This window comes from Platalea leucorodia, assembly GCF_965183815.1.
Source record: "Platalea leucorodia genome assembly, chromosome: 5".
NCBI lineage: Eukaryota > Metazoa > Chordata > Aves > Pelecaniformes > Threskiornithidae > Platalea > Platalea leucorodia.
In genome coordinates, this window is record NC_138827.1 from 37728061 (window position 1) to 37751852 (window position 23792).

Consider the following 23792-nt stretch of genomic DNA (forward strand, 5'->3'; position numbering starts at 1 on the left):
GCTGCTCGGTGCCTCAGGCTACCAGCTGCTTGCCTAATTGGCCTGGGAGCACAGTGGAAAGAAAGCTGAGACACCAAGTCAGCTGGCTTCAATGTTGTTCCCAACTGGAAGAAACCTGCTTATTGGTTTGAAGTGGCATCCAGTGTCATAGATATACAGCAACTGTATGCTCGGGGATGGTGCTATCAATACTAGCTGTCCAGTTCCTTCGCATCAAGTCAGTGTGAGTAAAGTTTGAATCCACATCTTTTTCTTCTGTTGGGCAACACTTGAGGGCTGCTGAGCTAAAATTTATTTTAAGACTGAGCCTTTTCTCATCTGAGTGGGAGGTTTCACAAGGAAGCATGGCAGGCGCATAAGACATATTGAAGAGAGAGCCTAAATAGTATCCGTAGATGCATACAGAAGGAAAGTAGACGGAGAGGACAAAGAGCATAGTTTGGGGAAGTGGTGCAGTATGCTCTGAATTATTCTTCCAGATACTCAGTTAACTTGACTTAGACAGTCAGTGAGGCTCAAAATGTATCCTTTATCAAGAGTGGTAAGTGCTAAGCTATAGGCGAAAGAGGAGTTTCTGGTTTTGGTAGACTTTCATGTTAAGAAATCCCAGGAGGTTCTTGTGCTTCTGTGAAAAATGTAAGGAATTTGAAATATTTGGTTTTGTTAACCTTTAAGTTGTTAAAATCCATGCCCACTCTATTTTGTTTCGGAAGATAATATTTTGTATGCAGTTAACATTCAGATTTGAAGTAAATGCTAATAAACTTGTTTTATTTAAGACATTCATCTGTTTGAATGTGCAAGGAATGTAGACAAATAACTGCTTATGATCACAGTTATTTGTTTCTATAATTATTGTTCAGTTGGGTGATTTGTTTCTATAATTATGTAAATATTGTTCAGTTGGGTTTTCAAATATTTTTATAGGTATGTACGTGTCTAGTGCGTTATCACAGGTGATTTTATTAGTTGAGACCCTAATAAAATAGGGCTAAGCGATCAAACTTGGTCTGTCCTTTTCTCTCCAAGTTGATAAACTGCTTTGACTTGAAAGGGCAGTGATCTTGAAGATAAATAATTTCAAATTTTTCCATAATCAGTGGTGGCATACAGATCTGCTATCAGTAATTCTCCTGAAGGAGAAGACATAACTTGTCCATTATACGTTTTTTTCTGGTATCATTCCTTCGGCTGGGGCTGCACGGCCAGAAGGCGCGTCCCCTGGGTGGTGGATAGGGGATCCCTCTCTGGAGGGTGCACCGGATAAAATTGAAGAAGGTGCCGCGAACCAACGCAGCCTAAGGGAAGGCCACCCTGACAGAAAAACCACTGGCCCTCCAAGTCATGGGGGTTGGGCAGGAGGCCAACTACCTCCTCCCGGAAAAAAAAAATAAAAAGTTTCAGAAACGATGAGCATCAGAAATGGCGGGGATGGAGAAAATCAGTAACGAAGTGACGAGGAGGAGATGGAACTGGATTGGTCATGTCCTGAAAAAACTGACAGAAGACTGCGCTGTGGCCCTTGGGTGGACTCCAGAGGGAAGAAGAAAGCGGAGTCATCCAAAAACGACCTGGTGTTGGATGGTGGAGGTTGAGAGCGGCACGGCACGCAGCCGAAGACTGATCGAAGTGGAAGAACGATGTTCACGCCTTGTGTGCCTCCTGGCACTGAGAGAATTCAGATTCAGAGAGATTCTGGTATCATCTGACTGGCAAACCAGCTTGTTGTTAGCCATGGTATTTCCTGTTTGTTTTTTTTTTTTTGCTGCAAGAGGGTGGCTCAAGAAATACAAGTCACGGGAAGGATGCTGGCAGTTACAGAAATGGGATAAAGGAGGATTGCAAAGAACATGTAACAAATGGATGAGAAAATAAGCTTGTTCTGTTATTTACAAAAAAACTACTTCTGCCAACTGAGGACTTTCTGCAAATAATTCATCTGCTGGTAAATAACCGGTGTAGCAACCTTTATTATGCTGATCATATATGGTACTGCCTGAGTGCAAACTGTCCTTGCAGTTGATGAAAGTTTGCACATAGGACAACTGCAGATGACAAAACAGCATTTTTCCCAACTGTAAAGTAATTATATTATTCATTACAGTGAATGTAAGCAGGCAGTAATAAAAAAGTGTGAGAATATTTAATGCCTTAAAATCATCATGTATTATATTACTATGAAAAACTGTCTTGTATTCAAAGTACCACTTACTTAAATGCTACTTGTTTGGTTTTTTTTAAATTGATTTAGTTAATTAGTGTAAAACTTAGTGTGGACAGTCTTAACCCAGACATTTGGCTCTTAATAATTATGCTTAGATGTTTCTCTTACAAAATCAAGTTTAAATAGAATTTAATGAAAGCAACGAGACTGTAGGTCATCGTTTTGTCCACAGGATCTCTGATAGGAAAAAAAATGACCTAATCTGATTTTTTTTTTTTTTAATTGATTTCAGTGAAACCAATCCAACCTTACATAGACAAGTTCTCATAATCAAAGTTAAAATTGCAGGGCTGTCATCTAAGACGACTTTTGTTGACAAAATATACTTAATAAATACCTAGCATCTTCTTCCTCCTTATCTTCCACATGTAGAAAGTCATTAAAGCATACGTTGCATTTTCTACTGTACTTCTAAAAACATATTTTTCAACCATTTTTCAACCATTTCAGGACTTTTACTTCCAGAATGATTTAAATTTTATAGAAGAGCAAATGAAGTAGTTAATCAAATGCTCATCAGCTCCTCAAATTCTCTGACTCCTGATTAACATAGTTATCCCAAAGACTAGTCAGAGTTGCATGTTGCCATTACAGGACCTCTTCCCCCTCCCCCAATAAATAAATAAATACAATTCATACGGATCAAATCACATGTCATTTAACAGTTAAACTGAATTTTCAAAAAGTAACAAAAAAGCTTCCTGACTTCACAGGAAAAATTAAAAACTGTTCATGACTGGGAAAAAATGTGCGTTTTTACAAAACTTGCAATTTTCCTCGTTGTCCTATTAATAGACTACAATGAACTAGGCCATAAGGATGGCTGACCAGGTTAGACACTTCCAGGTGCTTCATCTGCTTCTCACTAGCTTTAGCTTCCCTTGCACTTCAGCCATTTATATCCTGCACTTCATCCCAGCTTTTGTTTTTTAACTATTGCAGTTATTTCAAAAAGGTGATTTCAGTTCTTCATCATAAAGATCAGTTTTCATTTTAATTTGAAGTTTAAAGCCTCCGTATTCTTTGATAATGCAACTGTCTGTGTACTTCATACTTGTGAAGGTTCTCCTCCTTGCATGGGTTCTCGCTTTTCCCTCTCACTGTAAAAAGCTGAAGGTGATTGTATGCAATAGCCTTTCTGCTAATTGCATCTAATCATACATCTTTTATATCTTATGCATAGCCTTTAAAGTGCACTTGTCACATTAATTCTTGGATCATCATGGTTTCAAATACCTCATTAGAGGAACACTTTTCATCACTCTTCTTGCAAATCATGCCTGTTTCTCACAAATGTTTACTTCTTACATGTAAAAGGGGAGGCTTCCCTCTGCACCAGCCAGCCTCATCAGCCCTGGAGTTCTGTACAGTTATGATTCAAATTTAGCTGAGATCTGCTACTCTGGTGTAGAAAATACAAAATAAATTTGTTTCATTTCAGCCTCTCTAGGTGGTATTCAGTATCCACGTAGCCTTGGGCAGCCATGTGGTTAACTATGTCCCCTACCAAATGCTTCCTCTAATCTGTTACTGGCAGGAAGGAGAGAGTTGCCAGTGCCTTTTTGTTGTAGCCATCTCTAGATAGATGAAACCTGAGTCTGTTGCCTCATCTCTTTCCAAAATAGGACGTTTGCCAGCAGTGATGGGAGAGGTAGCAAATGAGAAAGGAAGGAGCAAAAACTGTGACTGATGTAGTGGGGAGCAACAGATGTCATGTGGAAAATTGAGATATACTCAATAAGCATTTTCTACAAACATTTTCATACTGATGTAACTTAGTTATGGGGTGTGAGATACGAGCATATGAGAGAGTGAGTGCATTTAGGCTTTGAAGCATTTCAGACAGATGGAAGTTTGTGGTTGAAGACAATTTATGTGGAATTACGGGCTAGTAGTGTTCACAGCTTAATGATTCTGCTTTAAAAGTGATTTTATGTTACAATTAAAGAGATATGGTGAAAGAGAATAGAAGGAGCTGGGTTACAGGAAGCAAGGGAAGTAAAGGCCAAGAGCTGCTGCTATTAAAAGTGCGTCATCCAGAAAGAGCTATACCCTGTGTAAGAAGATAATACAGAGAATTATAGGTTGCTTTTGTGGTACCAACTTCAGCTTGAACTGCTGGCCAACGCAGATTTCTGTGAATACATTATTAAAGGCAGTATCACAATAAATGAATCGGAAAAGATGCTTTGACATCTGTATTACAAATTGTATTAAAGTATATACTTACATAGAACAGAACAAAGCGGTGTCTGAATCAGCACAAAGTATTCGATATTCAGCAGTAGCAAAAAAAAAAAAAAAAAACAAAAAAAAAACAAAAAAAAACAAAAACCAACAAACCCATAATACTGTGGTTTTTATTTTCCAAATAGGCTTTCAGCACTTGAAGCAGAGTTCAATTACTCAGAGTATTGCCCTTTGTATAAAAGGGAAAAACGATTTATTTGCAATGTACTCACCTTGCCAAAATGTCTTGTTCATAGCTTGCTTTTCCATGTTTCTTTCTTTTATGATGTATTTGATGTATTTCAGTTCTCAGAGATCACTCTTCACCTTAATGTTAACTGTTTCGTAAGCACCTCTTGCTTCTGTTCTTGTCAAAGTTGAAATTAATAAATCTAATTGAATTTTTGCAAACCCATTTATTGCAATGCTTTACGCTTGGGCTTCTATCAGTTGAAATAACAAAACAATAGTTTCATCTGAATTCCAGTGCCTCTGCACAGTTAATTGACTAAATCTCTAGAGTTAGTATTGCTACTGTTTTCGGAAAATTCATATTCTCCAAATTGCATGAGTTATTCCTTTTATTATAATTTTTAAATAGTTGTTTTATAGAAATTATTTGGGATATTTTGGGGATGTCACCATTTTGATAGCACTCTATAGACATTTTTCTTTAGAGACAATGGCTTTCAGTAACATTGGCATGAGTCATAGAACACAGTATGTGTTCCCTAAGTATATTGTATTCTGGTCTTCATGTTCTGTGTCAGACTAACTCACCTTTTGTCATTCATACATTTTATAGATTAAGTTTTGCTTCAGATGTGTCACAAATATATATGACAGCAAGTGTTTCCTTTATTGCTGAGGAGTTATTGCTTTTCACCAGGTTATTTGCATGCTATGGTGTGAACTTCAAAATTGGTGGTATTTACATCAAAATTTTGTATTTGTCATCCTTAACAGAAAGGGCTATTGCAAGACATGAAGTCAGAGAAATAGAACAACGTCATACAGTAGATGGCCCCCGACAAGATGTGACACTGGATGAAGAAGATGATGTGGTGATTATTTACAACAGAGTACCTAAGACTGCCAGCACATCCTTCACAAATATTGCCTATGATCTTTGCGCAAAGAACAAATACCATGTTCTACATATCAATACAACCAAAAATAATCCTGTTATGTCTCTGCAAGATCAGGTAAGCTGCTGCATTTGGGATGCCTTTGTTAAACAAGGGGAAAGTATAGAAAACTTCTTGCTATTGCAAACTTATATGGTCTGATGAAATTGGCTTTTATGTCACGTTTTCCAATATAAATGAATTCTAACGTGTTTATATTTTCTTTGTAGAGAATTTGTATTATGTATTAAATAATAGGTTTTTGCTGGGCTACTGCAGGTGGTAAGTATCTGTTTATCAGACAAAAACAAAGCTAAAAAGGGATACAGCTAGGGCAGAAATTACCTTTGTTGTTACAACTGTAAAAGATTATTGTATTGTCAACTGTCTCCCTTTTGGCTGTGCAATAATATTTCCCTGTCATCTCCATCTGCAGTGAATGCAGTCTTATGTGCTTTCCTCTCTGAGTAGTGCAGGCACTGTGCCATGCTGTCAGGGCTATACCTCTGTCTTTGGTACTAGGTCTGCTGAGATCTCACAGGTGATAAAAAACAGGTAGAAAGAAGTGGTTGCAAATAGCTTGCACTCCAGAGGATGGGTCACTTTGCACCCACTTAAAGCTGTCGCTAAAATCAGTGTAGTCCCAGGGTAGAAGCGATCGTGGCTACCACTGCATTAGATGATGAGTATTAAAAAAAGATGATGGAGGATAAATGCTCTGTTTTTCTTGGAGTGAGGTGCAGTGAGGGAGTTAATTTTTTTGTTTGACTTTTTAAAATAATATTTCTTTGCTCTTCGTGAGCGCACATGCAAGGAACCGAGGTCAGAGGTCTGAAATGTCACTATGTCATCATCCCTGTCTGTAAACAAATGTTTCCAAACTCTCGGGTATGTACTACCAGTTGTATGCCGATCATTTTAAGTTGATATGCAGTAGAGGCAGGAGCTGTTCTGCATTGCAGCATGACAGCGCTGAGGCTTCCAGCTCCTTTAAGTGCATGCCGACAGGCAGAAGCAGCTCAGCACAGCTGCTGGAGTGGGACAAAGGGAAGCAGATGGTAACGGGCCCTGCACTTTCAGTTCTGTATGTGGGAGAAAGATTGAGGTAGGGATCTCAGTGCAGGGGACATAGAGTGTTCTTGGGGTGGGACTGGGAACCTGTTTTGTGATAGCGGGGTTGTGTTGCTGTTGGGTTTTTGCTGTTGTGAAATCTTTTCCTAAACTTGAAGGTGATATTGTCATACATGATTACTGAGATTACTAAGAGTAAATCTGGTAGCTATCGCTATTTTCCTATCCACTGCGCAGAACAAGTACTAAAGACCTATGCACCAACAGCAGAGTGATTTTGCAAAAGAATTAACAAGCCTATATTTTTTTTAATTAAAAATCCTGCTCAAATCAGTCATACTTAGTGCTGCACTTCCAAACACACATTCTGTTTCTGTCAGGGTGTATCTTTGAATTGTAGTGGTCTGTCCTGAAGGATAGGAGAGCTAGTCATTGATGGTATAAATTAAACATAGGCAACCTTGCTGTAAATTACTACTTTTGCTTGAATTTCATTCAAATAAAATTTGTTCTTTATTGGCTTAGTTTTGCCTAAGAGAACCTCTCCTCCTCACCTTCCCTCAAATAATTAGCTACTGAAAATGAAAATCCATCAATGCTGGGCACGTATACAATACTAGCAGTCCTACATTGATGTGATCCTATGCTATTGTCCAGGGTGGTAACTTATGTTGTTTAATTAGACAATTGATACTCCTCTTCTCTAGTGGCCATTAACTGGGAGACCGTGACAATGAAAAACTTTATATATTGCATAGGTGTTCAAAGAAGAAGAAATAATTAATCTTTAGCATATCAAGATAGTAACTTGCTATTGCAAGTCATATGACGTAATTCTGGAGATGGTGAGAGTGCTGAGTAGTAGCTGATACAGGTTTACTCTTTGTGGGCTTGGATGTGCCTGAAATATTCACATGCCACCTTCATCAGTGTAGCTGACTTGAGTGCATTAGGTGTACATGCACCAGTAGTAAAATACGTAAATACATCATAGAGACAGAATTGTTTTATCAGTGATACTGTTTGCTAAAACAAATCTCCCTAAGCAAGGTGAAGATTGTCTTGGGCCTGACATAGATGTGTAAGCCCTCTGTTATGCACTATTTCTGCTGTACTTTTTCCAAACTATTCTGATTCTGTAACAGATTTTAAGTTCTCTGCCCATATGTGAAACCTTTACTTCTTGAATGCAATCTGAAAAAAAGCCTATTTAAAGTCTACTCCAGGTATAATCTGTGTCTGATTTGAGATAATCCGGTAAAAGTCCCTAACACATCCATTTTAGTTTCAGATGGAACTTGTCCCAGCAGCCCTCCTTTCTTTTGCAGCTTCTCTGACAGCAGGATCCTGGGAACTGCCCCTCTTTGCACAGGTTGGGCCTTTTCTTTGCAGCAAGCTGAGTGCCATGTTGCCCATGTTGCATTTCTGACCTGTGTGGTCTGTAACAAACCCACTTGCTTTCATTAAATCAGAGTAGCTGTTTGGTTGGGTTTTATTTGTTGCTTGCATGTTTCAGTACTGATACTTTTTGTCCATACAAGTATGCCTGTGTTATGGCTAGCTGGATGGCATACCAGCCACACAAACTTTAGCTTTTTTGTTACATGGTGAAATTGTCATCTAAAACATTTAAAACTAAACTACTGTTCTAGCTTGCAGCATGTGTTCTTGATATATTATTAGAAAAGGGGGTATGAGAACATGTTCTCTGTTGTGAACATAGAAAAGCCATGGTACAATTATCCAGCATTTCACTACCTGGGCTTGCTGTTTTCTGTTCCTTGTTCTTTTTTCTCCTGCAGTTTCTCTCTCCTTTTTTCTCAAAAAAGCAACCTGAAAATATATAATCTTGCTTCCAAATGTATTCTGAAACAGTGGCCTCTCGGAGGATAACGTACTCTTACTGACTTTAGTAGTACTTATTTCCTCTGCTGGTGAAGATTTCAATGGCTGTCAGAAGTGGAACAAGTAAAAGGTTGCAGTGACTGTTAGAAGTGGAAGTAGTGTCATATGCCTCTGAACATTTAATAATTTTTCTCTTGGAGTTAGATGGCCTAGTGCGTACTAGTGTCCACTGCTGTACATGTGCCAATTGTATTTTCCCTTCTGAGAAAGAAGTGTTCAGGCCAGGCGGGTATCCTGGCTGTTCCATGGCTGAACTGGTGAACTCTTGTCTTTTCACCATCTCACAAAGTTGCTTCTCAGCTGCCCTTGCCTTGAGCTTGCTTGTGGTTTCTTATGGCATGCAGCCAAACGTGTGCTGCTAGCCTGTTTTCAGCATTCCTGACCCTCTGATTTAGAGCTAACTGTAAGTTATTAGCGTGTATGACAATTTGGATAGCCAAGCTACCAGTGCCTTCCTGCAGAGGGATTCTGGTTCAGTCATCCCATCATGCTTGGTCTTTAAATCTGAATCTAAGATTTCCTTTAATGGGGAAACTGTGTTGGTCTTCAGTCTTGCTTGAGAGCCCTTTTTTTGTAGTTCAAATGGAAGATCCCCATGTGTCTTCACCAGGCTGGGCTTGTGATATTCATCCCCCCAGTTATTTGTAATTTTAAGTCAGTTATTCAACAATTAACAAACAAAACTAGAATATAATGATGTGAACAGCTGGGGCTTTTTTGATATCCAGTAGTCCATGTGATACCAGGCTACAGGCTAGTGACTATGCCACCTTTTGGGGGCAGAAAGTGTGTATGTGTGTGTTCAGACTGTAGAGAAGAGGGATTGATGGAAGCAGTTAGTGGACAGAGATGACAGCTCACAGCATCACTTTGGTTTGCATGCACAGATTTCTCAGGGCTTTTTGCTTAGACCAAGTATGCTGGTTTTTGGTGGGTTTTTTGTTGTTGTTGTGGGTTTTGTTTTGGTTTTTTTTTTTTTTTTTTTTGGTGGTGGTGTTTTTTGGTGGTGGTGGTGGTTTGTTTTGTTCCCCCCCCCCCTTAGCTCACTGGGACTTGTTTTAAATTCTTATTGTCCTAGAAACTGAATGTATTTAACTTACCTTTCAGGACATCTTACGCCCCCAGAGTACGTTTGATCTGGCTTTTTAATTCAGTGAAGCTTAGCTGATTTCTCACTTACTAGAGGCTGTGAAGCAACTTTGTAGCTGATTATATAAAAGCACCATGAAACAACTTCACAGGAATTCCATTCACGTCTATCTGAACTTTTAAAGTAACCTCAAATTTTATTCAGTTGGGTTCAGATGGAGAAGCTTTCTCGGTCTCTTGAAAGCTTCAGTATTTGCTAAGCCCTGAAAAGAAAGGTAAAATTGGTCATATTTAACAGTATGAAGCAGCAAGCATTATTCATCTGCCCTAAAATGTGTGAATCCAGACTCATTAGGCTATCTGTGACCTGGAACAATTCTGATTTTTGGAATGCTGCAAACTGGGGGGGGAAGGGATAATCTCTTGCCTGCAGGCTAGTTATAGGTGTTAAAAACTTAAATTCTCAGGGGCACAGCATGTTGCTGGTCCATCTTAAGGCAGATGTAAATGTCACAGCTGTCTTACAAAACCTTCCTAGCCTTCTTTTAGGTTGCCTGGTGTTAAAGTTATTAAAAGGCTAGAACATCCATCCTGTGTTCATAAAAATTATTTCCTTAGCAGACAATGACATTGTAAGACAAAGACAATGAAGGATTTTTTTAACTATTACTGGAACATCTAAGGTTTGATGCCAGATGGTGGCATGGAGATCTAGGACAGAACTGACCCTTGGGATTTTGCACTTAACGTTTCCCTGTGTCTAGTCCTAGTCTATTAGAAACTGAAATCCAGCTGGTGCATCAGAAAGCTTATTCATGGAAATGTAACGGAAATGTACACTTTCAGATGCATGCTACACTACACAATAGATAGCATAACTGGTTTACTTGTGGAGTTGTATCAACCAACTATGACATTTTGAGGTTTGGGAATGAGGGAAGGGAGGATAATATATACTTTGCATTTAGGGAACTTCTTTCTCAGGTATAGAAATATTCATAGCTGAGGGTCTCCACTGAAAATATTTTGTCATTGATCTTTGAAAGGTACAGTCAAAGTGTGGTTGGTTTCATAGAATCATAGAATCATTTAGGTTGGAAAAGACCTTTAAGATCATCGAGTCCAACCGTTACCCTAGCACTGCCAAGTCCACCACTAAACCATGTCCCTAAGCACCACAGCTACCCACCTTTTAAATACCTCCAGGGATGGGGACTCCACCACTTCCCTGGGCAGCCTGTTCCAGGGCCTGACTACCCTTTTGGTGAAGATATGTTTCCTAATATCCAATCTAAACCTCCCCTGGCACAACTTGAGGCCGTTTCCTCTTGTCCTATTGCTTGTTACTTGGGAGAAGAGACCGACCCCCCCCTCGCTACAGCCTCCTTTCAGGTAGTTGTAGAGAGCAATAAGGTCTCCCCTCAGCCTCCTTTTCTGCAGACTAAACTACCCCACTTCCCTCAGCCGCTCCTCACAAGACTTGTGCTCTAGACCCTTCACCAGCCTCGTTGCCCTTCTCTGGACACGCTCCAGCACCTCCATGTCCTTCTTGTAGTGAGGGGCCCAAAACTAAATGCCGTATTCAAGGTGCAGCCTCCCCAGTGCCAAGTACAGGGGGATGAGCACTTCCCTAGTCCTGCTGGCCACACTATTTGTGATACAAGCCAGGATGCTACTGGACTTCTTGGCCACCTGGGCACACTGCTGCCTCATATTCAGCCAGCTGTCGACCAACACCCCTAGGTCTTTTTCCGCGGGGCAGCTCTCCAGCTGCTCTTCTTGAAGTCTGTAGCGCTGCATGGGGTTGTTGTGACCCAAGTGTAGGACCCAGCACTGAGCCTTGTTGAACCTCATACAGTTGGCCTCAGCCCATCAATCCAGCCTGCCCAGATCCCTCTGCAGGGCCTTCCTGCCCTCCAGCATATCAACACTCCTGGCCAACTTGGTGTCATCTGCAAACTTACTGAGGGTGCACTTGATCCCCTCATCCAGATCGTTGATAAAGATATTAAACAGAAGTGGCCCAAATACTGAGCCCTGGGGAACACCATTGGTGACTGGCCACCCACTGGATTTAACTCCATTCCCCAGCACTCTTTGGGCTCGGCCGTCCAGCCAGTTTTTTACCCAGTGAAGAGTATGCCCGTCCAAGCCATGAGCAGCCAGTTTCACCAGGAGAATGCTGTGGGAAACCTTGTCAAAGGCTTTACTAAAGTCTAGAGAGACAACATCCACAGCCTTCCCCTCATCCACTAAGCGGGTCACCATGTCATAGAAGGAGATCAGGTGAGTCAAGCAGGACCTGCCGTTCATAATCCATGCTGGCTGGGCCCTATTCCCTGGTTGTCCCGTACGTGCTGTGTGATGGCACTCAAGATGATCTGCTCCATCACCTTCCCCGGCACTGAGGTCAGGCTGACAGGCCTGTAGTTCCCCGCATCCTCCTTCTGGCCCTTCTTGTAGATGGCCATCACATTTGCTAGCCTTGTAGCGGTGGCAGTAACAGTAGTTCAACTGGATTCAAAGTCTCATAGATACGTTATCAGTTTGTGCTCTGGACAAAACCAGGCAGAAAGCCAACGCAGTTTATGAAACACCATTGTATAACATTGTGCAGTGCTTTTCAGCTAGATTTGCTACAATTTTCATATATGGTTTAAATTGTGAAATGCCACAGACTGTGAAACTTGTACACTGAAGAAATAAATGCCTGTTATTGAAAAGTAATGTAAATTTCTTTTCCCTGAGAGTCCAAGAGTCAGTGTTTGAAGAAATAAATAAAGGTTATCAACCTCTTAAATCCTAGATTGAGAGTTTTGCACATTTGAAGAAACAGCAGCAGGCCAGTCTTGCCTCTTAAAATCCTCAATTGGGTGGTTATAATAAATAATAAATATCATGTTTCAGGACACTCTTAATCTGTTAGACCTTACAGAATGTTGGTGTGTTGTCTTGAGCTCTCAAACTTTCCTTTTTTGACTCTCTTGTCTCACCTCAGTATCTTCATGGTTATCTACGTCACTGTCTAACAGAAGAGAGATTGTAGATGTGTGCGGAATGCTATCTTCTAATTCTCAGCTTCAGAAATGGCATATCATTGTCAGACAGCTCAGGCAGTACAAATTTATCATCTTTTCTTTATTATCCAATTCACTAGTTTTGAAATAACTTTCAGAGTTAAATGCTTTGATGTTAAAATATTCTGTTCATCTAATAAAGCTAAGCTATATCAGGATTTGCGTGTCCCACTTAATTTGATCATACTTTCTGGTTTGGGGCATCTATCTTATTTTGGTTTTATCTTTGAAATGTAAAGCTATTCCTATTTTTGTGAAGTTTGCCGATAACTGTTTTACCAGCCCTTGTTTAAGGGCTACTTCATGCTTTAACATGGAATTTTTCACTGAAATGTTAGGCTTAAGGTAACTATTCAAAATGGTAAACTATAGATCTAATTTACACTATATACATTTATAAAATTTCTGGATTACTCGTGCATTGCATTTATGGGATGGGGGAGCAAATGAACCATCAGATTTGTTTCTTATGTCCCAGTAAAATAGGTCTAAGACATGCTTGTAAATCTGGTACACTTCAGTTGAGGGACTAAATACACATCAGACAATTCCATCAAAGGTGTACTTTCATTTCTACTTATTGCTGAGGGAATTCCACATTCCTTCCAAATTAGAAATAAAATGGACTGACAAAAATTTAAATGTTTGTCTTGCTAATGTTTTTGTGGTAGCTTTCCTTGAATTGCCCTTCTGATTGCTGTATTCTGCTTTTGTTTAGTTTATGATCATTAAATTGTGATGATCTAAAATGAGTCATCTGTATGCTTGCAGAAAAGTCTATTTTAGCTGGCACAAATTCTTTGGTAATATTCAAAATAGACTTTTTTCCTAATGCATTATAAGGTTTTACTTACAAACCAGAAAACACCATGTATGGGGAAGCTTAATGTGTTCCAGCTGTACAGAAAGACTTTCTGCTGTCTACTTTTACAGGTCCGATTTGTGAAGAATGTGACTTCCTGGAAGGAAATGAAACCAGGATTTTACCATGGACATATATCTTATTTGGACTTTGCAAAGTACGTTACCCTTGGATTTATCTGTTGAGCAGCACAGTAGTTTTAAGTTGCTTGGATCCAGCTGGGATATTAGTGCCCTCTAGTGATGAAAGTCTGACAACTGCTGTTTTGAAAAATTCACACACTGAAATTCTGATCATGAGCAATATTTGGTTTTGATTTTCACAGTTTTCTCTTGTCTTTTTTCATGACAAAATGTAGCCAAGTCTCATTTCAAAACTATTTATATGCTAGGTTTAGTATTCCTTGTCTGAATTACAAGCTTGTTATACTGAAAATCCTGGCTTTTCTCTGGAACACTGGCAGTTCTGCCTTAGGATTGGCTTCCCGTTCTGGGAAGTTTAACATACCCGTTGTCGTGGTTTAACCCCAGCCAGCAACTAAGCACCACACAGCTGCTTGCTCACTCCCCCCCGGTGTGATGGCATGGGGAAAAGTAAAAGCGAGAAAACTTGTGGGTTGAGATAAAGACAGTTTAATAGGTAAAGCAAAAGCTGCGCACGCAAGCAAAGCAAAGCAAGGAATTCATTCACTCCTTCCCACTGGCAGGCAGGTGTTCAGCCATCCCCAGGAAAGCAGGGCTCCATCACACATAAGGGCCATTTGAGAAGGCAAAACACCATCGCTCCAAACGTCCCCCCCCTTGTTCTTCCCCCAGCTTTGTATGCTGAGTCAAAGGCCTTGACTCTGTGTAAGCACTGGCCAGCAATAATGAAAACATCCCTGTGTTATCAACACAGCACAAATGCAAAACATAGCTCCATACTAGTTATTATGTAGAAAATTAAGCCTATCCCAGCGAAAACCAGCACACCTGTTCTCAAATATGTTGCATATAACAAGTAATATCACCTGCCTCTTAAGTTATGTAGTTCTTCTCTATCAGAGTGTACCTTTACAGTTTATCAAAATATTAAAAGTTATTTTAAAGTAGTTTTCTGGCCTATAGTAATTTGACTTGCTGTAAAAAGCATTGAAATAATTCTTGTGGAGTTAAATCCTGCTACTTCTAAAATTAATTTAAAAGAAAATAACGTAAAAATCCTCCCAGTGACTTCAAAGGTTCAGGATCCTATCTGTATTCCTGCTTCCATGTGTTTCCTTTCTTGTCTTATTTTTGCTTCTGGATCTAAAGCAGTAATCCTCAGTAGCTCAGTCTTGTGGAACCTCCCCTTGAACTGGCAAGTCAGTTTTGCTTAAGATGCTTACTGGCAAGTGCTTCACTTGCAGCATGAGGAAAATGGTTCAAAATTTTAAGTGGATTTTTCAGATCTCAGCATATTTGACTGCACAAATAATAGTAACCACTACTTTTACCTCTTGCTGCTGGTTAGTCCTCAGTAATGTTCTGTTTCTGTGTATTAAAATGTTTATTTAATGAAATGAGTTTTTTGTGTCTAAGAATTTCTTTTGTTTAGTCATTGCTTTTAATTATTCATTCTGTTATGTACACTGATTTTTAATTCTACCTTTTTATTACAAAGAATGGGAAGGGGAAGTAAGAGCTTCATAGATTCCCAGTACAGTATATTATATAATAGAAAATGCTAAAAGCTACAGTAGTAGCTGGAAATTACCAATGGCACCAAGTAAAAGCTTGAAGTTTACAAAAAGTAACAGGCAAGAAGCCTTAATTGCAAATCAATCAATAAAATAAAATGTATCGAATTTCATTAGCTTCCTTTCTCCCTTTTTAAAGTTAAAATGCTGCAACATTAATAAACCCTTAAACTGAATAACAGCTTTCTGGAACAGCAAAGGTGAATGTTATTTTATACACTAATCACTTCATAAAGCTGAAAACATTTTCAGATACTGGAACTTCTAAAACTAAAATGATTATTTTGCATCTAGAAAGCATCTAAGCAATTTCACAGATTTTTCATCTGCATCTTCCTTCCAGGAGTGTGTTATCTTGTGTTTGTTGTGTTTTCCACTCACCTAAATGATTTATTTTTTTGCCCACAACAGCTTGCTTTCTCATACTTTGGGTTTTCATTATTAAAATAATATCTTGAATACTCTGGTTGTGCTTGGCAAGGCCCACAGTTTTAAGGCTGTGAGGTATGTTCTTGTAGTGAACATTCTTGTAGTTGAGAAGTGTAAAATATTTCAGAAAAGTCTATGCCTGCTATATGCAGACATCAGACTTAGATCCGCTGTCAAGTATCTGAAGTACCTCTTAAATTACGCTGAAGCTTAAAGTACTGGATTCAATCGATGACTTACAGTATTGAGGACAGGTTATCATAACTCATCCATGTAGAAATTATAGTAATAAAAGTTAATTTTTTCTTTTTTTTTAAACTTCTGATCCACCCTTATTCCTTATTTTCTCTGGTAAACGGTTGGAAAAAAAGTTCTTTGACAATGCATTTGCTAAATCATTGTCATTATTAATAAAGTTACAATAGTAAGTGGCTTATGTTATCGTAATTGAAGCTAGTTTTGCGAGGTCATGTGCAAATCCATATGAACGTACAGTCCAGCACAAACGTTTCCAGGGGCTTTGACACCTTCATTTAACTCACAGGTACACGTTATTGGTTGAGGCTGCTAATGTATCAAAACAGTTTGTTACAGCCTTCTACAGCACTTGCAGTAGAGTCTGTAGAAGGGGACACATGTGCATGGCTCAGGCACTTCAGTGGACCTGAAAGAGGGTGCAATTCAAAGTCTGCACTTTGCATCAGAATGGTTTAAACGTTCACACACTCCTGTTTTGCAGACTTTGGGGAGTAAGAGCTGGCATACAGACAGATGTCAGCAATGCCGCCTTGAACTGCTGCAGTCTGATTCACTGGTACTCTGCTGGCAACATCTGAAGAATGAGTTGCTCTTTCTGTAGCCTTTAACAATTTCTGTAGCTGTAGTGCTGGTCTTTTGCCAAAGTAATGCCTTTTAATTGTGTTTGGTTTTTGTTTTTTTTTTTTTTTTCCCTAACTTCCTCTTTTCTGCTGCTTATTCTATGTTTCTGTTCTTCAGCTTTTCAACTTAAGATTCCTGATATGAGCAGTTTCTGGTATTATAACTTACGGAGTACCACTTTAACAGTAACGGTACTGCATCTTAACACTACGAGTGCTCTCTGTTTTAGCTGAGCTAGGAGGCTTGAATGGCCCTCTGTCAATGCAGAACACTTTCCCAGTTTGCATGGGAACAGAAGAGAATTTTTTTTCCAGCTCCTAGCTTTACTTCAGGGCACTTGGCACACTTGCAATTTCTACTGTGATATAACCTCTTTAATGTTTGGATACCATATTTATTTGCCACAGTAATGTCTCAAATGGAAAAGAAAATAAAACCGAGAAATGTATCATAAAAGCTGTCTTGAATGTAGATCATTGAAAGGTAGCATTTGCACAAAACAGCTTTGGTGGTTTAAATCTTTCTCATGTGTCCCATGAGCTTACCACCTCATTTCATCAAGGTTCCTGTTTGTACCACAGTAAGTCAAAATTTGCGTAGGGTAAATGTCAAAGGAAAAATTTTATATCTTTAAATAGAGAAATTAATATGGTTACAGGTACTATCTTAGGCTTATATTTAATAAGCACGGCCATATGGATTCAACCTAGGTAATGGATGGGCTCTGAGCTCTGTCTTCCTTCTGTTAGAGTTCATGTCTGACAACTGGAGACCTGCCAGGAAAACCACTTGCAGCATTGCATAGCACAGTGCAGGAGGGCAGGAACTCATTATCAAACTTCCTTGTACTTATTATAAACACGTACGTGGCTGCTAACTAATTAAGGCATTTCTAGAGTCAGGATGGTTGTATAAACATTTTTAGTATCTATTGTGTAAGAGTATTTCAGTTTTGTTTGTTTCTCTCATAAAAAAGCCCTACAATCACAATCTTAGGAAAACTGAAATTGAACTGACTTTCACATCCACATGAGGCACTGGATATGAGGATGAGAGGAAGTGATCATTAAACTTCCTCTCACCATCATCTTCTCTGTATGTAAATATATATATATTTTTATATATATATATATTTCAGTTGTATCAATAGAGACAGGCTTTTAAGTATTAGATGAGAAGCTTTGATTTGGCCTTTAAAAGACATTTTTTTCCTCTTTTACTTTAGATTTGGTGTTAAAAAGAAACCAATTTACATAAATGTCATAAGAGATCCTATAGAACGACTAGTTTCTTATTATTACTTTCTGCGCTTTGGAGATGATTACAGACCAGGGCTACGGAGGCGAAAACAGGGGGATAAAAAGGTAAAGTACACTTTACTATATATGTTGTTCTTACTAAAGTTAATGTGAAAACAACTTAAAAAAATGTCCTGATAAAAGCTGAATAGTTCTTGTATCAACCTTGGTGATGATCGTGGTTTTGTAAGTTACATTCTCCCCTTCGTGTCTGTACTGGACCAAGGTGTAACATTAAGTATGTTCTTTGTGACCTTATAAATGCACTTGATGTTGCAATTTGTTAAAAAAATTAAATAATATTAAAAAAATGTTTTCAGGTTTCCAGAGTTGTAAGTATCAAGTTAAGCTTATTCTCCTATGTAAGAAATCTACATGTTTTCTTGTTGAAGACTGAGATACTTTTTTTTTTTTTTTCCCCAAAAGCTGTAGAACTGCTGATACTTTGGCTTTGAAGTTGTTTTTTTTTTATAATTAGCAACCTAATTTTTTTTTTTTTAATGCAAATATTGCAATGGAATTATATAAAGAGTCTGCTTGAAAACTATGGAGTATGAATCATAGTTCTATACTTCCTCCATCTGTCTTAGGTGGCTATAGGAGTAGTTCAGGGTAGCATATTCAAACCTTGATTACTAACACAGTTTCAGAAAGGCAACATCATTTAGGCTCTATAATATATTTATTCCAGAAAGAGTTTATACAGCCACTGTCATGGTTTGCAGTAAGACATTTGTTGGAGCATGTCTCTCTGGACTTTTCTTAAATCAGGAAGAAAAGTAGAGTATTAACTATATGAATATAGTTTATAACAGTGCGGAAGCTTTTATAAAACATAAGGGGGTTTTGTACTTCACAGAGCCAAACGCTTTTTAAAATTTCAGTGGCAATATTTGCTTATACTGATGACATTTTTCTGTAATGTTGACAATTTAGTGTAGCACTGTGTGAATGCCAGGCGACATTGAAAAAATAACTAAGCAAAAATCAGACTGAATGCAGCTTAGTGCATAAACACCATAACAACTAATAAATGTCACTAATCATTTTGTGTGCTCCCCTCATCCAAATAATGTTTTTTAGATACGAGGAACAGACCATTCCTCTTTTCTTTCCAGCTGATAACTAACTGCTCTTCTGTTATTTAGGTTTTGGCGCCATCTTCTGCTACTGCATTTCAGTTTAGCCAGATATCCTACAGCATAGGTAGAGGAAAGCTTCAAGCAGAACAAATTGAAATTAAGCTTAAAAAAAATGTATCTTCATAGAACTGGCTACAGAGATGATATGGTGGTATGGTATCATAAAGGCATTTTTAAGAAGATAGGATCTCATCTTTTGTAACCTACTCTGTTCCTTTTTATGAGGAGCATGATTTGGCCAGCGGAATTCCTTCCTGGTGGAGATCATGAGTTGGAAAGCTGAGCATGCTACCAAGTCCAAGCTGTTATAGGACTTAATACCTATGAAAGAAAGTGAAATTTAACAGTTGTTGTAGTTCTGAATTGTAATCTGAACAGCCTTGTTAGGTAGTCACTGTGAAACATTAAGCCAAAATCTCTAATGCTACTGCTTGGTAGACTGCACTGTAAGCTCTGATTTGCTGGGAGAAGTTGAAATGCATTCCTATTTATAATGTTTGTAATGCATTGCATTAATAATTTTATGTTTTTCTATTAAAGATGCTTTTTTTTTCATTTTGTCACTATGATACTGCTTTAGGTCTGAGACTTAGTTGTTGCCATACAGATTTAACTTGTCCTATAAGCATCTCTAGTGCATTTGAAGTGAAATTGATTTGCTATGCCAAGTTTTAGGGTTTCTTTCATTTAAATCAGGTAATACTATTTTCCCACGGTGTTTCTAAGAAAACTGTACATCTATAGGTGGTGTCAGTTTTACATACGTTAGATACAAAATTCAGTAACCCTGATATCTATTCTAATCTGTGTTATAGCAGATTCACTAAGAGCTCTACAAATGAAAAGTAGGGAAGGTCAAAAATGCAGTCTTTCTAATGGAAGTCAATTGTTTATTTATTAAGTGGAAAGGAATCTCAACATACTTTACACCCTCGTCCCCTCCTAGTCTGTACCACAGCATTTATATGGAAGAGTGCTTCGTTCATTTTCTTTCTATATCCCTGTGCTTCCAAAGTTATAGATAGCTTGGCTCCAAGAATAGAGTCTGTAGAGACAAATGTTTCTTAAAATAAAATCTCTGGATGGAGTAGATAGGGTAAGTATATAAGAGGAAGTGGGGAAGGAGGCCTGTCCTATTTCATCTTAGAAAATTGCTTGCTTGCTTTTGTGTATTAACTATAAAATAACCTGCAGGTATAAGCAAAGAAGTCTTTCTTTTGACAGATGTCAGTTCATATTTAGTATATACGTTCGTAAGTTAGGAGGTGCATTTAAACAATTTAATTCTTAGGTAATATTGATGTTATAAAGTACTCATGATAGATCAGTGCAGAATTTCTCTAGAGAACTACGCTAGAGAAAGCATGCCAATGTCTTGTTTTTGTAGTTAAGCTGCATTTTTATCTGTGATATGTGACATGTACGAGCTGTTCTAAACTCAAAGTGCAATGTGGACCAAGACACCACAGGTTAATCCGTGCTTTGGCCTGATATGAATAAGTTTTTCAGATTATCTCAGGAACTTGACCTCAAAATAGAAGCAAAGGATGTTGTCCTTGTTCTAACACCGAATAATTAAGCAGATGTATTTTTACATAGTTGTTTTGGACAGAAACTTGTAATTATACAGAAGAAAGAGTCTAAAAAGTTGTCTATGTGATTACTTATTTGTTATTAAATAATTTTTAAAAAATCTGTCCTAGATACATGGCTTACATCTTGATTAGAAATATCATAAATACTTACTTTATGGTGACTGGGTAAAATATTTACAAATTCTTTCCAATGCTAATGGCATTTTTATTGTAACTGTGTTACTGCAGTTGAAACTCTGTGTTGCTACAGCTGTCTATCCACGTAGAGCGATGTTGTATGGAATATACCTTTATGCAGTGAACAACTTGCTTTCACTTCTTCTGATTGCCAAAACCAAATTGGCCTCTGAAATGGCAGTTATTTGTCATAATATTTAAAATGTAATGGAATATTATTTAATCTAAAACACAAAATGCAGAGTGTTCTATGGTATAAAGATCCAGCTGTTCCAGTATCACACAAATACTGATGGCATTTGACGCTGTATCTTTAGTGACTTCTTTTGTAAGGGAAAAATAACTTATTGATTGTTTCTGCTTGTTTTGACATATAGCCTTTATCAAGGTTATATCAAAGGTATATCAAACCTATCAGGTAAGATCAAATTGTTCATTAGTTCTAATCATAAAAGACTGTCCAAATACTATTTTAATTAAGACAAATAGGTCCTCCTAATAACACTGTGAAAGCAAGACTTGAAAAAAATTACTTTTTTTTCCTTTCACATCATATCTTGTGTTTTTCTGTCCCTACTACATTTAGCAACTAACCAGGTTGAGACGTTTGATACATATACTAGATTTTAAAGCTCAGCTCAATTTTGTCTTTGTTCCAGACCTTTGATGAATGTGTGGCAGCTGGAGGGTCAGACTGTGCTCCAGAGAAACTTTGGCTTCAAATTCCGTTCTTCTGTGGCCACAGCTCCGAATGCTGGTAGGGAGATAAATGTAGCTTAGAGTTGTTAGTCAAGTATGTCAGCACTGAAATCTAAACTTAACAAATTTGAATATGTAGCACAGTTGGGGAAAGTGTGAGGGACTGGACAGAGTGAAGCAGCAGGTACTTTAGTAATGTATTTTCTTTTGACGATGCATTTTAGTGAAACAGTCTTGCAGTTCTTTAAACAAGTAATGTCTTAGGATACTGTATCAGCAGTGCTACAAGGGAAAACAGATGTTTTCAATTTTAAAAATAATTTTTGTAGATTTGGAGCCTTGACATTTTTCTTTTATGTCAGGCTACAATATCTGTCTTAAAGGGGATATTGTGTTCAAGCTCCTAGAGTTTCTGGGGAGAATAAAATAATTGAGATCAGGATAAATTTATCTTCTTGAACCTTTACTAGACATCCAGTAGTCAATGCTATTTAGTAGAAACCGAAACAAAAGCAAATAGTGTCCATCTGTCAATGCAGCATGTTTTATAACAATGGCACAGACTTTAAAAAACTCTTTAGCAAACTGAAAAAAAAAAAAAAAAAAGAAGAAGGACATAGATGATTTGAAGGATTCTGAGTGAAATCAAGGGCCATTATTTGTCAAAGGTACTGTTGATGCAAACATAAGCAAAGTAAATGGCCACTTGGGAGCAGCTCCTCTTTCAGTGGCTGTGGGTCAGACCTATCTACACCTGGGCCAGGTGGAGAAGCAGAGAAAGAACGAACTCTGAACCTATCTTTTCACCCTGTCTAGAGCTATAAAAAGGAGGAAGAAATGTTAGTTTAATTTCTCTCTGTCGTTCAGTAGGGAAGTCCTCACATTAAGCGCAATGACTTTCTACTTCAAAATTATGCTTGTAGGATGCAAAAGGGAAGGTGTGTTCTTACCAGAACCATTTCCAGTATCTAATGTGAAAGTGGAGACTGAGTATTGACATTGAAAAAATGTAAATCCTCCAAAAATTGCATTAATAGAGACAGTAACCATATATACATGTGGATTTTTTTGTAGATGAGTTATTAGTCGAAATAACTAGAGGAGTCAAATTTTTAGGTAAGAACACAGATAAGAGAAACTGAAAAGGGAGATGAAGTTAGGAATGGTTATAACTTGAAATGACTTTTGCCTTTGCTATACAAATGTCCTCTTACGAAGTAATGTCCATCTAGGGACCAAGGATTGTTGGCTGACATCAGAACTTGCTGTAATTATTCTCTGTCATTTTAGGAATGTGGGAAGCAGATGGGCTTTGGAACAAGCCAAATACAATCTGATTAATGAATACTTCCTAGTGGGAGTTACTGAAGAGCTTGAAGACTTTATCATGTTATTGGAGGCAGCTTTGCCCCGGTTCTTCAGGGGTGCTACAGAACTGTACCGGACAGGTATTTAAATGGTTGATTTCCATGGATTCCGGGGATTTTTTCATCCTCTTATCACTTTCTTTAATGTGAATTCTTTAGACCTAGGTGAATAGTTTGAGTCTCTGCCAGGTTTGCCTCTCAGTTGGCTGATGTTCCTGCAGAAGAGACAAACTCTTTAACTCAGTACAAATTTTTGAGGGCAGCCCAAGTATGTTCCTGCCTTACACAAATTGTAAATATTTAAGGTTGGGGTAAAGGCAGTTGTGTAGGCACACTTAAAAAAATGTGACATGTGCTTATCAGAACAGTTTTGAAAGGTCTTGCAGGGGCTTTAGTTTTGTAAAATGGTTGGTAGTGGCAGATTCCATTTCCTCAGAAGCCCTGCTGAAATTAACTATGCTTGATGCAACCTGGTTGGCTGTGCAAAAAGCCCCAAGGGATACAAAGGCCCAAGTACATGCTTATCTTCCTGGGGTCATAATAAGGCATTTGTTATATAGCTGGTAGCTCAGTTTCTAGGAGCTGGCCATGCAACTTATGATGAAGAAAAGGTCCATCTTAGCAGGGCTTCTGTCTGCAAATAGAGGGAGAAAAGGGTCTGAGATATGGAGCCTAGATGTGTAGTATTAACAAGTTTATTATAAAGCAACAGATAACACTTCTTAGGGAAAATGCTGTCATCATTTTGGTCATCTTTGTCTCATGAAAGAAGTCTCATTCTCTGCAGTTTGTAAAATTCTTAACATTTGATACCAGATTAACATCTAAATAATTAATTTTGAAAGACCAGTCTTGCTCCAAGTACATTATGTAGAGTAATCGTGTTCCTTAAATGAAGTGTTCAT

The 23792-nt window shown here is 38.2% G+C and overlaps 1 protein-coding gene across 1 annotated transcript in view; it reads left to right on the forward strand.

Moving 5' to 3' along the window:
* Positions 1-23792, forward strand: part of HS2ST1 (heparan sulfate 2-O-sulfotransferase 1) — an 85841-nt gene that overhangs the window by 57258 nt on the left and 4791 nt on the right. Inside the window, exons 2-6 of the mRNA XM_082311734.1 lie at positions 5420-5658; positions 13656-13741; positions 17835-17973; positions 21481-21578; positions 22811-22968. Coding sequence (XP_082167860.1) covers positions 5420-5658; positions 13656-13741; positions 17835-17973; positions 21481-21578; positions 22811-22968 — 720 coding nt within the window. The remainder of the gene's footprint in view (positions 1-5419; positions 5659-13655; positions 13742-17834; positions 17974-21480; positions 21579-22810; positions 22969-23792) is intronic.